Source organism: Coturnix japonica, chromosome 6 (assembly GCF_001577835.2).
Source record: "Coturnix japonica isolate 7356 chromosome 6, Coturnix japonica 2.1, whole genome shotgun sequence".
Taxonomy (NCBI): Eukaryota; Metazoa; Chordata; class Aves; order Galliformes; family Phasianidae; genus Coturnix; species Coturnix japonica.
The window spans coordinates 5,746,372-5,764,233 of record NC_029521.1 but is presented as its reverse complement, the minus strand read 5'-3'; the positions used below and the strand labels follow the sequence as shown (position 1 = coordinate 5,764,233).

At 43.9% G+C, this 17,862-nt stretch overlaps 1 protein-coding gene across 9 annotated transcripts in view; it reads left to right on the top strand.

Annotated features, from left to right (window-relative positions):
* SGMS1 (sphingomyelin synthase 1) overlaps positions 1 to 16,991 on the top strand; it is a 40,657-nt gene extending 23,666 nt beyond the window's left edge. For 5 of the 9 annotated variants that reach the window (XM_015866157.2, XM_015866155.2, XM_015866164.2 and 2 more), the window contains 5 exons: positions 6,692 to 7,534; positions 11,354 to 11,471; positions 12,472 to 12,625; positions 13,737 to 13,903; positions 14,491 to 16,991. In XM_015866157.2, coding sequence (XP_015721643.1) covers positions 6,912 to 7,534; positions 11,354 to 11,471; positions 12,472 to 12,625; positions 13,737 to 13,903; positions 14,491 to 14,670 — 1,242 coding nt within the window. In that variant the 5' untranslated portion in view covers positions 6,692 to 6,911 and the 3' untranslated portion in view covers positions 14,671 to 16,991. Of the gene's footprint in view, positions 1 to 3,374; positions 3,655 to 3,786; positions 3,924 to 4,327; positions 4,604 to 6,691; positions 7,535 to 11,353; positions 11,472 to 12,471; positions 12,626 to 13,736; positions 13,904 to 14,490 lie in introns of those variants that run through there. The other 4 variants (XM_015866159.2, XM_015866160.2, XM_015866161.2 and 1 more) reach the window with 4 other exon arrangements.
* Positions 16,992 to 17,862: the final 871 nt, after the last annotated feature.

Here is a 17,862-nt window from a genome sequence, read left to right as displayed (position 1 = left end):
GTTGAGCTGTGAGCCCAGGGGTGCCGTCTTGCAGCTGTGGGCAGGGTTACCCTCAGTGCTGCCCTTCAGATGCTGCCAGGCTTTGATAATTCAGCTGATCAAGAGTGAGTCAGACCAGCACCGTTTTTTTTCTCTGAATCAAATCAAGTCCCTGCATTATTTCACTGATGACATGAAGTAAAAACTATAATAGGTTGGGTTTTTTTTACTTCTATTGTGCTGCAACTTGGGGTGAGCTGCATATTTCATTGGGATTTATGCTGCGGTACTTTCATCCCCGTGCCCACATGAAATATTTGTGAACATAGGTATATTCAGAGTCAGTGGAGGCTTTGGAGTGCCTGAGGACAGATAACAATACAACACACTTGCTTTCAAAAGCAAATTTCACGTGCCTTTCTGTTCTTTGCAGCTTTTGCATGTGCAGCCCCACCCTCACCACCATGGAAACCACCAAAGCAAAAGAAGCCCAAGCAAACCCCAGATGCACATTACAGTGACTGTTTGATATGTTTTGGTTTGAAGATTAGATAGCACCTGATCTTATCTCTTTTAAAACAGTGCAGTTTTTTCCTTAGCAGTCCAAGCAGCGCTTTGAAAGTCTGCATGGCTTGCATGAGGGACTGCTTGTCAATTTCCACAGTCTTTCTACATGGAAGATTATTTTTTTATGACCTCCTTTTAAAATGTCATATTTTATCAGCTTTGCAAGGTCTTAAAAATGTTCTTTTCGCTCACTGGATCTAGTTATGGGATGCTTGCCAGAGCACAGATCAAGGAGCAGCACCGTGGAGCAGGACTGGCTGAACTTAGTGTTGGTCAAAAGAGCAACAGCGATGTGGCTGGGACAGGCAGGTCAGACTTTGGTTATTTTTGAGCAGCACCTCACTGGTGTTAATGCCTTGCTTTCCTTAATAGTGAAATGTTCGTGATTTCCAGAGCAGTCAGAAACAAGATGCAAGCTTGTTATCTTATCTCTCATCTGTTCTTTATTGGTGAGCAGAGTTGATCACAGCATTGAAAATAAGCTGAGATGAATATTGGAAGATCGAGTGTTTTGTAGACTTTGAACTTACCTCAAAGCTTTCAGGTAATCCTGCCAATGGTCTTGGCCACCGACACCTGGTGACATGGAGTTACTATCACTGGTTCTATGGAAGCAGGTGTGTTTGTAAGCACTGTTTGTGCTTTGCTAATATCCAGCAATGAAAAGTGTTAGGAATGCAGGACATCTTCAGGAGGAAGGTTGTGTGTGTCTGTTCTGTGGGTTCCATGCTGAATTGTTGCTGGCAGGAAGATCAGAGTAGAGTTGCCCATGTCTTGGTATTATAACCAGTGGGAGGGATTGCAACTATCCTGAAGTCATCTCTGTAAAGGCAAGAGGAAAGAATAAAAACCCATCGAGTGGGAAACAGAGCTGCTCTGCTCTCCTTCTCTGGTACTCCTTGCTTTTTAAGAAGAGGTGGTGCATGGCCCCACTGGGGTGGAGAAAGGATGCATCTCCAGCTGCGCTGGATGCTGCTGAATGGACGTGAAAGTGTTTTTGCCATTAAGCTGAAGGCAGATAGTGGCAGATCTCCACTGCAGACAGGAGATTTGGCATCAGTGTGGCTGGCAGTGAAGAGGAGAAGGAATGCAGCTGAAGTCTGGCAAGGGAACTGCAAGATAGTCTCTAGCATTAACCACAAAAGGAAGATGCCAGGGCAGTTTGTCTGAATTTTCAGTAGGTCTGGCTCTGGTAAGGCAAGTTCCCATCAATAGGATTGAATATCATTAACTCGCTGGCAGTCTAAAATGCCATTTTTTTTCCTAGGCTTTCCAGGTTTCTGGTTGATCCGGACCAGCTGCACAAGAGCAATCTTCATCTCCTTCTGCATACAATATGCTTTCCATATCTCTGTGTTCGATGTAGGCAACCCTGAACGTTTTACTGCTGGATAAAGAAGGAATGTAGGTTCAAAAATCAGGCTAGGGATAACTACACCAGAAATGATGCTGAATTTTGTTTTCTTATATTTCGACTCTTTGGCTTTGGAGGCTTTTTGATCTGGTTCTGCTGGGCAGACTTCAAAAGTGATGTATTGCAATAAAATATTTATACCTCTAGTGAGAAATGAAAGCATGTTTTAGGTTGAGTTTTCTAGGCACACAAACCCAATTTTTTTTTGCATTAGCTGGAGCTCAAGGAAAGGCCGTCAGGAGGAAGCAGCTGTTGTGGTCTGGATGCATGTTCAAGTCCAGGAACAAGACCAAATATTAAGAAATATGGCAATTAACTGATTTAGGCCTTCAGTGCGAGCTCTATTTTCGCTGTACTTTCTGCTGGTTTTCATTTTCCTAGTCTGCATGACTGTTTTACAGTGTGCTGGCATTGGCATTGTAGAGCTCCATTACCATTGGTCACAAGATTATTCTCAGCTTCCCTGGGCAAAACTTCCCTTTCTCTTTTGATAAATGTGTGGTGTTTATTGGTTTCTTTTCCTTCTTTTTCTCAACCACTTCAACTTGGTTAACCAAGCCAAAATATGGAACACTTGATAAGCCTTTTGCATCTCTTCCTTCTTACCTTGTTATTTCCATCCTCTTGCTCTATCCCGTGCTTTCCCCATTTCTGTGCCTTGGGGGGAAAATGATGCTTTTTCTGCCTTTTTTTGGTGTCATCCTTTTTCCCTTTGAGGTCTCTTGTTGTTTCCATACAGACATAAGGAGGTTTGTACAGTTTCAAGAGGCAGGGAGGTATCACTATGTGCATTTTAGTACTGCCGTTAGCTCCAAGGTTGCACGAGGACATGGGCTCTATTTCTAGCTCTGCCCTACCTCTGCCTGACCCAGATCCCAATGTGCAGCACGGATGTGGTTTAGCTGTGATGTAGACAACAGCCAGCCCTTGGAGCTTCCCGAGTGCAGGCTGCTTCTCTCCAGAGAGCACACGTGCCAGGTTTGAATGGGGTCTGTGGGGGCTTTCTTCTTAGTGCAGAAGTGATGGGCGCTGTTGGACAGCTTTGGTACTGCTCTAGAAGTCTTTGCTGAAGAATTAAAGATCCCAGTGTCAAAGCAGATTAACCCATATGTGAGGTAAGCTGGTAGAATTGCAAAACGGAGTTCTTAGAAGTTGAATTTAGATATTTTTTTCTCCCGTTGAAAATTGCCTCTGGGGGAAGGTGGGTTGTTGTTTGCATCTTTGTTTTGTACAGAATTAAAAGCATGTGTGTAGGGGGATCAGAAGACTGGTTTCCAATTGCAGCCGTTCAAAAAACACTAATATCTATCCCATTCCTGCTGCAGGCGTTGCAATACTGAAGAACTTGGATGTCAGTGCTGCAGCATGCAGTACAAAATGACAGATATGCTTGGACCATCCTTGCAATAGGTGGAAAGCCCTTAGCTGTTCCTACAAATGCTGGCTGCTCTTCTGGTCCCGTGGTGCACGATGAGTCTTTTGGGGCTGAAATAATTCTTCAAAAGTTAAAGCAAAGCCAGCAGCTACTCTCCCCACCCCATCCTGTCCACCCCTCGATCACTAAAAGCAGGATTTTCGTAGTGTCAGAACAAAAGGCCTGCTTAGCAACTGGCCAGATAACGAGCTTGCTGGTCAGCTGAAGCCTTCTCCAAGTGTTTGCTGGTTTCCATCACTACTTCAGAGCTGCAGAAAGGGTGAGGAATAAAGTTGAGAAAACACATTTAGGCCTACAAAGAAGCCAAGAATACACACTTATGCCATATAGGTTATGTATTTTTGCAACAGCTTTAAGGATACCCCCCAGCAGTGCTTCCTCTCTGAAACTTGTTTCTTGATTCAGGTTCAGTGCAAATACTTTCAGTTTGAAATCCTTGCTGCTGAGCTCTGACATTGAGTCAGTGCTGTACTGCTGAGATCCCTGCCTGCTAGTGGATTTTACATTGCTTTGCTCCTATAAACGAGGGTAGGCTTATTTCCTTCCTGTAGAATAACTAAAGCAAAAACAGGCTGCTTGGGGGTTTATGTAGCATGCAGGTAATTTTTTCTCTCTAAAACTGTGTGAGCAGATATTGAGAGTATGTGGGAGTTTCTTTGCAGTTTGATTGAAGACCTGTTTTGTCTTGGTAGTAATTCTTGCTCTAACTTCACGTCTGTAGGATGTTTTCTGTCTGGGGCTGACCTTGGAAACCTATCTCAGCTCTGTGAAACTTGTCCACTCGTCCATGCCTCTGTTTTATATTTCCAGTTAGCTTCTAGTTGCAAATATTTGTCTTTACGGCACAAAGCCAGTATCACTTCATGTTTTAAAATGCCAGCAATCTCTTGCTTGCTGGCAGTGCAGTATTGTGCAAGGGGCGGTTTCTGGTTTGGAAGCAACAGTGTCCTGCAGAGAGGGAGCTGGTTCAGTGCATTGCTTGAGAGCTCATGTTAGTGAGATAGGCAGAGGCACTTTGTAGTTGCAGGACATCCAGCTGGGGAGATGTGGGAGCATTATTGTGAGTGATGACCAAATTCCTGTAGAGGAGGTGACTACTACTGTGACTCACATGCTGCTGTTACAAGCAGTTTGTTTTGTGCTGTAAAACTGCAGGACGAGAGCTTCCTCCCAACTACATTTAGTGTCCGTGTAACTTCAGCTGGCTGGTGAGTGTTTGGACTTGGCTGCTGGGTTGCTTTGCTGGAGCATTAAAACTTCAGTTGTTACAGCACTTGCTTTTTTCCTGCTTGTGTGTGCAGTCATCATCAGTGGGTATGTCAGTGTATGTTAATTTTCAACAGAGAAAGCATCCTTAAACCGTGTATGTCTCCAGGCATTGCTTGTTTTAGCAATACTTTTGCTAATGGCTTGATCATCTCAGCTTTTTGGGGGTGCTGACAAATGACACAGAGTTTGCAACTAAAATGCACCTACTGCATGGGAAAGGATTTGTGAATCTCTTTGGCTGTGTGGAGCTGGTTGAGGTTTCTGAGATGGCTGGTTTTTTAGCTGATTTCTATAGTGACTGTTGCCTTGGCAGCAAAGGTCCTTGCTTAGAGAATAAAAGCACTGTGCAAGCATGAGGAAGGCATTAGGGATCACTGGTCTAGATTTTACTTTCACAGCCGCATCCCTTCTGTTAATACTTCTGAAATGAAAATAAGGTCATGACATGTAGCGTGGGTCCTTAGTTGTCCTCCAAGCAGACCTGTGGGCAGAAAATTGCAGGCTCCTGTACCTTGGCCAGCAGGCTGAGAGCGGAGCTGAAGGCAGCAGGCAGCTCTTGTCCTTTAATCAAAGAGCTAGTTGCTCTCCGATTTGCTTGTTGTGCTCAATTGCATCTCCCAGTGAGAAACCTGGGAGGTTTCCTGGTGCTTGTTGAACCTCCTGGTGTAACTGTGGTTTTGGTATTCCAACCTCTCTGTGGTGGGATCGAAGTGGTAGGGGGAAGAGCTTCGCTTCCCAGCGCTCTCTGTTTTGCAATTGGAAGAGGAGCTGTAAGTTCCTTTAATATTTGCTGTGAATATAGAGGAAAGGTTGTATAAACACGAGGAGGTGGGAGCTGGGAGACTTGCCAAAGTTGCTTCATCTCTCAGTCTCGTGACGGGTCTTTTGAGATACCAGTTTTTGTCCTGTGTTGTCATTGTGGTGGTGCAATCGGTATCATTACGCTAATCACATCTGTATTTATAGTTCATTATCAGAAACCGGCTCCTTAGTGAAGCAGGTTATGATGCAGATGGAGAAAGCATTTTTGTTGCCCTGCATTTCTCTTCAGCTTATGCAAGTGCAAAGCCTTAATACTACCTCACCTCATGGTGTGTGCCGAGTGCTCTGACAGCCCCAAATCCATGCTGAATTTGTAAAGCAAAGCTCGCAGAGGCAGCTGGTGGAACTCTTTGGTGGCATATCACCTGAGATGGGAATATCATGGGCATCAAAATGGATGGTAGCATGGCACAGTGTGAGGGTGCAGGTTCATGGCCAAGCTTCATGCTGCAGCCAGTGTGGGACCCAGGAGCTCAGATGCCTTCTGGTAATGCAGCACAGTGAGTACAGCACAGTATGGGATGGTATCAAGCCAAGCTATCCTCCAGTGAGAGCCTGCTCGGGGTGTGTAATGTGGGTTAACATGCATAATTCAATCACTCCTGTTTTTCCATGTTCGGAGCTCTGTAACTAAACACTGATTTGCTAAACACCACTTGAATAATGAAGCGATCTGTGTCTAAAAGCTTTTCTCAGTACATGTGATCCCGCTGCAAAAAGGAAGAAAGAAAATAGAGCTGTATCCTTTCTTCCTGTGAATTAAATAGTGAGGGTAGTTGCGAGGGAGAACATTTATCTCTGTTAGCTTAGTGTATTTTAGTGCATGCACATGCTTGGCACGCACACCAAATAGAGGTGGTGTACCCAGAGTGCTGTGAGCCTTCATCCAAAGCTTCGTCTTTTATCAAGCATCAAACCTAGGTGATTCCACAGAGAAAGAGATTAAAAGCTGTATCTCACGTGTCAGAGCAAAATAAGTCCTAAAATCATCTATGAAGCATTGTTTGTCATAGAAATTGTTAAGGCTCTGGAATAAGTGGCAACAAGCTCACAGAGGATAGGGCTTGTGCGTGCAAGGCTGGCACTTGAATCAATCTCTGTTTCCAAGGCAGAGTCTGTTTACTCTTTGGCGGTAGTTTTGTCTTTGAACAGGAATTGCAAACTTTTGGTAAATGCTAAGTAACTTTTTTTTTTCCCCTCCCCAGGAAGAAGAATGCCAACACGAATATGAAGTGAACCATTTGCTACGCTTGCCACAGCACCCGGGTGCTCACCTCAAATGGTTCGAGACAGGGACTTGTCTCCTGCCAAACTGCTTCCTCGGACAAGATGAAGCCAAGGAGGAGCCTTCTGATGCGCTGGAGCCGCAGTGACTGCTGCCCACTTTAAAATCGATGTAAGACTGTGCCCTGGCTGCCTGGCAGGATGAAAGAAGTGGTGTTGTGGTCACCGGAGGAGGTGACAAATTGGCTAATGGAAAATGCTGTGCCGGAGTATTGTGAGCCATTGAAAAGCTTCACCGGGCAGGATTTGATCAACCTGACGGAGGAGGATTTCAAGAAGACGCCTCTCTCCCGAGTGTCATCCGACAGCGGCCAGCAGCTATTGCACATGATCGAGACTTTGAAAATGGCTCATCACATAGAGGCTCACAAAAATGGGCATGTCAACGGGCACGTCCGTGTCAGCATTAACAACACCGCACATGAAAATGGCTTTAGCAGTAAAACAAAGCTGAACGGAGTGCCAAATGGTTATAAGAAGGAGATGATAAAGATCCCCATGCCAGAGCCAGAGCGCTTGCAGTATCCCATGGAATGGGGGAAGACTTTCCTGGCTTTTATTTATGCACTTTTTTGTTTCGTCTTTACCACAGTGACTATTTCAGTTGTTCACGAACGAGTGCCTCCCAAGGAGGTGCAGCCTCCCCTACCAGATGCATTTTTTGATCGTTTTGATCGGGTGCAATGGGCCTTTTCTATTTGTGAAATTAACGGCATGATCCTTGTAGGACTGTGGTTTGTTCAGTGGCTGCTGTTAAAATACAAGTAAGTAAAACCTTTTGGAAACCGGGTGCTAGGGCGTATTTGTGGTGGATTTGGAGGTCAAGTACAGTCCAAGTGAAAATGAAGTTTCTTGTGGTCTTTCTGGTTTTGGTATCCCAAACTGACATAGATGCCATGCTCGGTTCAAGCTGGGCCTTGGCTTCCTGACCCCATCCCTACACATCCCAGCAGCTTCCTTGTACTCTTCCTATGGTATCTGTCCCTGCTTCCACTGCTTGTGCATTTTCTTCTTGCTCTTCAGTTTGACCAGCAGGTTCCTTGCCTTCCTTTCTTGACTTGCTACACCTGGGGATGGAGAGCTCTTGTGCACTGAGGAAAGCTTCCTTAAAGATCTGCCAGCTCTGCTCCACACCTTTACCCATGGGACAGTTTCCTAGGGTGTTTTGTTGACTAACTCTCTGAGGAGCTACAAGTTAACTCTCATAAAATCTAGCCTCCTGATTTCACTCTTTACCTGTCTCATATCCCTCAGGACCATGAACTCCACCTGAGTGCAGTCACTGCAGCCCAGTTAGCTTCCAATTCCAGTGTCACCAACCAGGTCATTAGAATTGGTGAGCACGTTCAGTATTGCATCCCCCCCTGGTGGGGCCACATATTACTTTACTGAGGAAGGTATTCTCAATGCATTCTAGGAGCCTCCTGGATTGCCTACAGCTTGCCATGCTACTTTTCCAGCAGATGTCTGGGTGGTTGAAGTCCCCCAGCAGGATGAGCGCTTGCAATTGCAATGCCTCCTGTAGCTGGAGGTAGAAGGCCTCATCAGCAGGCTGCCTCGACAGGCACTAAACAGCAAGCAGTGATGTGAACTGAAGCAGTGCTGCATTAAAACTTCTAAAGGGCATTTTCTGCTTGGCATTAGGTAGTACAGGTAATGTCACAAACAGAGTATGTTGAAAGCTTATCATAAAATATGCAGAAGTGCAGATACACAGCGAATTTGCAAGGTTGTCTGGGTACTTGCTCATACCTGCTCAGAATTGCAACAGTAAGATTGCTTGCCAGTGCAAGTCACCTACCTCTCATCCTTTACAAAGTTATGGTGCAAGTGGATGCTTAATTCAGTTTCTTTGCAGTGCCATACTTTGGACTGCCTTAGCATGAGTGGTCTGATGTACATGCTTGTGCTGATGTGCCCGTGGAGTGTAATTTAGTCTGTTCTTATTGTAGTGTGGTAGGATGCTTAGAAACTGTGTAATTGCTTTTTTGTGTGTATCTGTCCTGACACGGTCTCTTGCTGTGTAAGCTTCTGTATCAGGCTCCCGTGGTGGTAGATGCAATACTGAGCTCTTCTTGCTGCTGTGGCCCTATGATGAAAAGGGGAACCTTAAACTTGGTGTTCCAGAGCAGAAATGTTCAAAACCAAGGGAAGCACCTAGAGAAGGCCATGGGGGATTGCTTTCAAAGGTGTGTTGCGTTAATTGGGCAGTGTTCAAGCACATTGTGATGGATTAAGAGCAGCAGAATCCATGAGGTGCTTAGAGATTTCAAAGCAATGAGGTGAGCTGAAGTAATAGCAAAGTATTTTGGCGTCCTTGATGGATGTGGAGAGTTTTCCTTCCTTTTGCTTTATGTGTTCTTCTGCTTTGGCTATAAGGGGACGATGTCATAGTGTAACAGGGATTTCCATTTTCAATATCAGTCCTGGAGCAGCTGTTCTGTGCCAGTCAGTGTGAGTACTGGTCATGTAACACATTAGAGGCCTTTCTTCTTGTGTACATAGAAGAGAGCTGTCAAGGTCTGAGAGGCCTGGCATGTCACTAGGGAGCAGAAGGGAACAGCATCAGCGGTGTCAGGGAAAGGTGTGTTACAGGAAGATAAGTGCCTTCTTTCTTTGCATATCTTCACAGAATCCTGCCCCGGTAGTTTTGGTAAGGGGGTTAGGTTGGTTTCACCATAGAGCAGGAGTGTGGAGGATGGTTGTAGTAGTCTTTGCCAGTAATAAGCTTAGAGTGTACTTGTTAGCTGGCTCACACACACATAGGCCAAACCTTGTTGAAAGGGGGAAATGTGAGGCCTTTGGGATTGTTTTTTTCTTTAATACTGTAGTTCAGAGCACTTTGATGCAGACTTTCCTAAGCTAAAGCACACTAAATCTACTTTAAACTAAGTAGATTCATGGGTAACATTAACAAAAGCATTCATTGCTCAGTAAAACACTGCTGCTTCTTTGGTCTTTCAAATGTGCTGCTGTTTTTAATCCCCAACCCTACTCTGTCTATATATAAGGGTGTAAAGAGAAGCAAGCTTGAGTATGGTTATAAAAGATGTGAGATTTGTAATGGATTGCCTTCCTAAGAGAGAATTTCCTCATAGGAGGCACAGAGGAAAACCACTGCCCTGGTGGGGTGGTACCTTCAGTGCAAGGAATTTCCCCACTTTGGTGGATCTGATTCTGCAATTCAGTCCATGCAGCTGCACTAATACATTGTGCTTCTTAACTCCCTGCTGCGTCCTTGTCTGCACTGGGACGAGGAAAAATCCTGAAATACCCCGTTTCAGCAGCTGCGAGCACTTAGTGAGCACTCAAGTGCAAAATGCACTTGCACTGGAGTATTTGAAGCTTTTCTGATAAATTAAGATGCTCAAGTTCTTATTGATCTGGAGCTGCAAAGTTGAACTCTTCTGAGAGCAGAGCACTTCAGTTTAATAACTCTGCCAAAAGCTATTAAAAAGGAAAAGATGACAAATGTTGGACTGTGAAAGAGCTCAACTTCGTAGAAAAATTATTATTGCATCTTACAAAGTGAAAGCTTCAGAATAGGAAAACATGAATATGAGGACTTGCACTCGTATTGTAACCCTTGTATTCCCCACGTAACCTCAACTCTAGATAACGGTGGTTTAGAGTTAACCGAAACCCAAAGGGTCCATAGCCAGCAGGATACAGCAGTGGTTAAAGTCTTGAGCTGCTGGGTCTGGTCTCTGTTATGTAAAGCTACTGGTGATTTTTTTTTTTTTCATGCAAGGCTGTGTGAGCTCGTGTGCAGTTTGCTTCTATCCTGATGGATCTGCTGGAAGCTTTTTTCTTGTGGTGGTATGTAGCAGTAAAACTCAGCAGGCCTGGTTTGGGGCTGGCTGTTGCTTCTCAGTCAGACTTACAACTCTCTGTGCCCCGCTCTCACCGTGTTTATGGAACATCCCTTCATTACCCCAAAATGGAGCAATTTTCTGGCAGACCTCAATGAATGAATCTCGTTGCAACTGTGACTGCTTGCCTGGAGAGTGCCCTTCTGTGAAAACACCCCATTCTGCAGCTGATGAGGCTCTCAGTTGGTATTTTGGATGTTCTGTTGCTGCTGTGATCTGCTTTCTCTCTTCATGCTGCTCAGGAAATAAATGTTCTCATTCATTTGGGTCATACAAGCTATTCCTTTTACAGCATTCCTTTGTAATTACTAAGAGGTGCGTGTCAGCAGAAATTAACTTAGTCCTTTTCATCTTTTAATGAAAATATTGTAAGTTTATCCCCCGCCTTGAATAGAAAATTAGTGACCATTCTAAGCTAATGGAAGGGTGTGGGCATGAAATCCTTTGGAATGTTTTCAGCACTAAATCTGCTCAGGCATTTGTATTCTAATCCTTAAATTTCCTGTAATCAACTTCATGGGTAACGTTAGTTGAGTTGTTTGTGTATTTCTGACCCGCAAAGCGTGGGAATCTTGGTGAAGGAAGTCAGTATTCCTAGGTGGAAGCTGACATAGATGAACAAGTCCCAGGTTTCAAAAGCAACAAGAAGACCAAAATTTGTGTTTTCCTTACCTTTGCTTACTGTATTTTCTTTATTTTTTCTTCCTCTAGGTCTATAATTAGCAGAAGATTTTTCTGTATAGTTGGCACACTATACCTGTATCGGTGTATTACAATGTATGTAACTACACTCCCCGTACCTGGCATGCATTTCAAGTGTTCTCCAAAGGTAAACTTGTCACTAACTTTACGTATTGTAATATTTCCCCTTATCCCGCTATTGACAGAACTGTGAGCAGTGGTTTCACAGTGATTGTCATCTCCTTGCCTCTGTTGTTTGTGCTATAACTTAAGTAGGAGAAAGGACAGAACCGTAATTTGTGTCATGCAGAGTTCAACATGGTTGTGTGCACAGCCATAAGGCAGATGACAGGCAGTAAAACCATAAATCGAACCCATGATTCAACTTGGAGGCACGTGCTGTCACTGTTTTAATGAGCTTTGCTGGAACATACAAACCTGTGGTGCAAACAGAGCTAAAACACTTGGGTTCCTCGGGGAGGTAAAGCCAACAAACATGCTTTATTGTTTGTTTGGCAGCACAGAGCTTTGCCAAGCCACGTGTGGCTTCATGAGGAACGTCAGTCTTTTGTAAAGAGAAGTAGAGGGTATAGAGTCAACAGTGTATTTGATCAGTCAGCCATTATGAAATAAAAAAACCCCACACGGATATTTATGAGCTAACCTGAGTAAATCTGTCATCTCCGGAAATTTACAGTGAGTAGGACTCATTACTCAAGTAAAGGCAAGATTAGCTGAGCTTTCCTGAAAGCTTTAAGTACCCTGGTGAGAAAAAATAGCATCTCATTACTGTACTCCTTACAATCATAGGGTGTGCTTTGGGAGCATTTTAATGTCTTATGAGGAATTGCTAGCAGGAAATATTTAATTGCTATCAAGTTTCTGTGTAGATCTGTCCAAAAAGTACAATTTCCACTTGTTGAAGCAAGAAAGAACTTTAAAGCAAAGGAACAAGATGCCTGCAATGGCCAACCAGTGTATTCTGTGTTCCCTTCTGACCGTTAACACATTACTGAGTAAATTCTAATATATCAAGGTAAAAAGAGAAAACAAGCGAAAGACAAAGTTGCTGACTAATGGCGTGCTTTAAATTTGGAAAGGTTAGCAGTGCTATGACGCCGTTCATTTGCAGTTTGCTCTTCCACCAGCTTTTTGGAGACTGGGAATCTCACCTGCGAAGGATAATGAAGCTGATAGCTGGCGGAGGATTGTCCATCACAGGATCCCACAACATGTGCGGCGACTATCTGTACAGCGGCCACACCGTCATATTAACTCTCACGTACTTATTTATCAAAGAGTGTAAGTATGTTCACCAGGAATCGCCTGCTGTATAAATTCCCAGCTCACCAAAGAATGTAAATTCTTGGTAAATACCATGTAAATACCATGTAAGTACAAGTGCACCCATTCCCATTAAATAAAAGAAATGAAACTTCAAAGACATGGATTTTACTGAAAAAGAAGACTTTGGAGACAAAATACAACACCTTCCCATGCATGTCTGAAGTATACATTTTATTTCCAGTGTTTTGTCTAGAATATACTTTGTACCTTCATTGAACCATGCCCCGTGGATGGTATTTTAACTGCATCTCCTTGTCTAGAGAGATGCGTGCCAGAGCTGCGAAAAGAATGGAGGAATGGGTTGTCAGCTATGTAGAATTAATATTGAAGTACACAACAGTTAATTTTACAGACCAGGATATGTTAGATTTTTATGTATCTGGCCTGTCTCTCAAAGGTTTCATAACCTTTCTATTTTTCAAGTGTCTGATTACCTCTAAGTACGATGTTAAGCTGCACCCTGACAGAATGGTGATGCTTCTGTCATCTCAGCATTCCTGCTCTTAATCTTAACTCTTCCACCTACTCAGGACTGCAGTCTGCATCCTTTTCTACTTACAGCAATAGTCCTGAGTGCTGATGATGTTTTGAAATCATAGGATCGTTTGAGTCAGAAGAAACCCTTAAAGGTCATTTAGCTCAGTCCCTCTGCAATGAACAGAGACACCTACAGCTCTATCAGGTGCTCAGATCCTGTCCAGCCTGACCCTGACTCCAGGGACAGGGCAGCCACCGCCTCTCCAGGCAGCCTGTGCCAGTGCCTCATTGCCCTTATTGTAAAAAACTTCTTCCATATATCCAATTTAAATCTCCCCTCTGTTAGCTTGAAACCATTTCTCCTTGTCCTGTCAGACAGACCCTGCTAAAGAATCTGTCCCCTTCTTTCTTATGGCTTCCTTTTAGATACTGACGGGATGCTCTCAGGTCTCCCCAGAGCCTTCTTTCATCCAGGCTGCAAAGCCCCAGCTCTCAGCATGCCCTGTTAGGAGAGGTGTTCCATCCCTTGGGTCATTTTGGTGGCCCACCTCTGCGTGCTCCTTAACCTCCTGCTTGTGCTTCTTTGCAGATTCCCCACGGCGACTCTGGTGGTATCACTGGCTTTGCTGGACACTCAGCATGGTTGGGATGTTCTGCATCCTCCTTGCTCATGACCACTACACTGTGGACGTGGTGGTGGCTTACTACATCACTACAAGACTTTTCTGGTGGTATCACACAATGGCCAACCAGCAAGTGAGTTTCTCCCAGTCTTTGGATCCTCATGACTGCTATATTGCATCAGGGGGTGAATGTCCACATGTTGCCCCAAGCCTTTCTGCAGGAGCCTGCCCCTCTGGAGCATTTTGCTCTCCCCTTTCATGCTGGAAGGAGCAAAGAGTCATTCTTGCTTGGTTTTGTCTGGTGTCTGGACTGCACAAAATATCTGAAGGCTGCTGTAGGCTTCTAGATCTTGTAGGATCTCAGGTTCTGAGATCCCTCTGAATTTGGGCCAACTGGTAGCTTTCATTGTGCTCTAACATAGCTCATAGAGGTAATGCTTTTTGCACGCAGTGAGTTAAGAGAAGTTATCCTAGACTTCTCTTAGGCCTGTAACAACTGATCAGTGTCCAGATATTTTCTGCCCGAAATGGGGAGGGTATTTTACATAGCTGCTGCATTCAATTCCAGTTAATTATGTTTGACAAAGAGCCGGTATGATAGCAGGGAATGAGTTCATACTACAGCTGATACCACTGATATATGGTAGTAATTGGCAAAGAGTGAAGCTATGCAAGCGATGTGCTCTCTTGTAATTCTGTTTTCTGCTTATCTTTCTGCAGGTGCTAAAAGAAGCTTCCCAAACCAACCTCCTCGCAAGGGTCTGGTGGTACAAGCCTTTCCAGTACTTTGAAAAGAATGTCCAAGGAATCGTACCTCGCTCCTACCACTGGCCCTTCCCCTGGCCGGTGCTGCACCGGGGCAGGCAGGTGAAGTACAGCCGGCTGGTGAATGACACATAACAGCGTGTTGGCGGACAGAGGGGAAAGGGCCTGTCCCAAGTGCTAAAACTCCATGCAAGAAGATGCCATAAAAAAACAACAAAAGAACCCCAGCCCCTCCCTAACCCTTTTCTTTTAACAGCTCCCTTGACTTAACCTATTCAGTTACCTGGTAAGCACTGTGATCTTTTTTTTCTCTCCAAAGGATCTGCGTTGGACAACAATAAAGAGAATTTAACTTACCACGCACTGTTATACATTTCTTGTTAATAGATTTGGGATTTACATTACCCATCACCATGTTCCTTTGTATATTGATGCGACAGCATAAATGAAAGCTTTTATATCATAAGTTCTGGTCTTTCCAGTCACGTCTGGGAATAATGCGTATTATTTTCTTGGGAAAACATACTTTTCATATCTCTTGCCCCAAAGATTGGGCTGTAAGCCATTTTCTAGCTAATGACTCTGTGAAGGTTTCTGAATACCTGCCTCGGGTAAAATCCAGAAGTCTTTCTACCTGTTGCACCGCGCTACAAACGAGATGATAGACACAGGAAGGTTTGCTAACATTGGTTTTGTAGAATCTGCAGTGACTGTGTCAAAAAGTGCAAAAAAAAAAAAAGAAGAAAAAAAAAAAGAGTTGTAAAGTGATTTTCTAAGTATTTCCTAACTTTATTTTTCAAAATGTGTATGAAAATTCAATTTAAAAACAGATTTTTACGTGTCAGAGAATAGAGAGTTAAAATGTAAAGAAGATGCTTCTTGGGAGAGAGAGATTTGTCTATGTTTCTAGTGCCTTTCTTGTCTTGATTGTATGGTCGGTAGGCAGTCTTAAATGTTTTTATTTAAAATAAAGTATTCCATGAAAGCAGAATTATATATACTGTATAACTACTAATTTTTGCATTTATAGCTAAATTAAACTGGAAATTTGCTTATGATGTTGAAATTGCCATGGGTAGGGATAAACCAAATGAGAAGGGTCAGATCTCGTTCACACATTGTGAGCAGGTCACACTAAAATGAATCACTTTATTGTCTACTTGGTAGCTGTGTTTTAATAAGAAAACAGCCATGAATTCCTGTTTTTTAAGACTTTTACAAATGATCACTGAGTGAACTACAAATGGTTTCTCCATCCCATGTTGAGCTGTTGTTGGAAAAACAACAAAGAGAATCTATTTCTTTAAAATATTTGTGCAGAAACTGCATGTAACTATTAAGTTTCACTCCTTCCATACATACTGTATGTTTGGGGAAGTATTCTATCCTAAACTTGCCAATGTGCAGAACAAAATAGTTTTTTTTAAAGAATGAAGAGAGAAAAATATATGAATATATATATATAGATATATATACATTCTGTATTTTACGTGAAGCAGAGTTATCTTCTGTAGGGTTTTTGTGTATTCACAAGGTGATATTTGTATTGTAAAACAACAATGGTGAAGGAAAATAAAAAGGCTTTTGAAAAATGTAGTTTCCTTTTATGTTTTTAGTATTAAACTTAAATTTTACCTGGGTTTAATCTTCCCAACCTTTTGCCTTTGATTTTTTTTTAACATGTAATTGCACTGTAGGCCATCAAATTTGGATTGTATGGAAACTGCATTGCTGTTGAATTGCTGTTCACCTTTGGCAAACCGGTGCCTTATCTGAATTAAGTACTATGCAATACATTCTGACCATGCGGGAGCTGGGAGCGGAGCTGACGAGCCCTCCTTGGAGCCATCCCCAGGGCTTGAAAAATCTACCCCAAAAGAGCTGTGGCAGGGCAGGCAGGCCTGGCAGCCCCAGGAGCTGCCCAAAATGCCCCACTGCTGTGAGTACTTGATGGTGACAGTATCATTTTTGGTTTCTTCTGTTTTATGTTAGGGCTGCTGCTGCTGGTGGTGGTTTATCTTCACTTCTCTGCCCTCTTTCTCAACCTCCTCGAGTCATTTCTGTGTTACTTGCTGCTTTGCCTCGCTGTTGCCTGGGATGCTGAGCAAGATGAGCCTGTTCCCTTCACATCTCTCCCTGGAAGGGAGAGGATTTCTTCCTACTCCACGTTTCTTGGCAAAAGCCCTTTTGCAGCAGCACTTGCAGAGCCATCTGCAAGTTGTAGGGATTAGCTCTGCATGCTTTGCCTTGAGTTCACACCAATTGTCTTTGCAAGTGTGCGGTTGGAAGCTGATTTTAAAACAGCAAATCCATCCCGAGGCGATTGCTCGAGAGAATTTGATGCTCCCAGATGTAAATGAATAAGTAGATTTTTCAAGACCTGGCATCACGCACATCAAAACCATTGACATGAGTAATGTATGGATATATGCACATGACATTAAATGGAATCTGCTCAATTCTGCATTGTAGTGTCTGACTTACTGCATGGGTCTTGCTGAACGTTGGTTGCGTTTTGTTTGCTCACGGCAGAGCTGTGCTTTGGTAAAGCTTTGCTGTGCTGTCCTGAGAGATCAATGGGGCAGGCAGGGATGCTGAGCCCAGTAATGCCGTGTTGAGTTCAGCATCTCCCCCAGGACGCTCAGGTATGGTATGTGTACCCACTTTCTCCTTCAATGGACATCTGTAAGGGCACTTAACAGTAGTGAGAAGCAAGGTTTTAAGGCATGACTCTTTTTCTGAGGTAAAATAGCACGCCCAGAAGTACAAGCTGGAAAATAAAGAGGGCTTAGAGCTGAGAAGGACCCTGCAGTAGTTGGTGTCTGGGAGAAGAAGCTGAGGTTTTTGGCCCTTCCAGCCCCCCCCCCCCTGTTCTGCTTTGCCATGTTCCCATCTCTGGGCCAGTGAGCAGGAAGACATTCCCAAGAAGAGTTTCCTGGTGTTGTACTGGAGCAATTCAGCTTCCAAACATGACCAGGCACCAAGTTAGCAAAGGCCTCCAGGGGGAGGGAATCAGTTTGGGGCAATGAATGAAGCCTAAATTTGCTGTGTGGTTCCTTCTGATGTCTCCTAAGCACAGAAAGTGTTGCTGGCTGCCCTGTGGGTCCCAGCCTCCACTTCTGCCAACCCCCACCAGTCCTGCAGCTGCAGGGAGCATCTCCATCTCCAGACATTGCAATACAATTCTGGAGCCCAAGGGTCTCCCTTGCAGCTCTTGGTGATGCATTGGGTTATTGCTGTGGACCTTTGAGGTGCTGTTTCAAAGCTTTGTGTGCGTTACCACTGTTGCCCATCTGGCACAGTCAGATGAGCAGTGAGTAGCAGTTG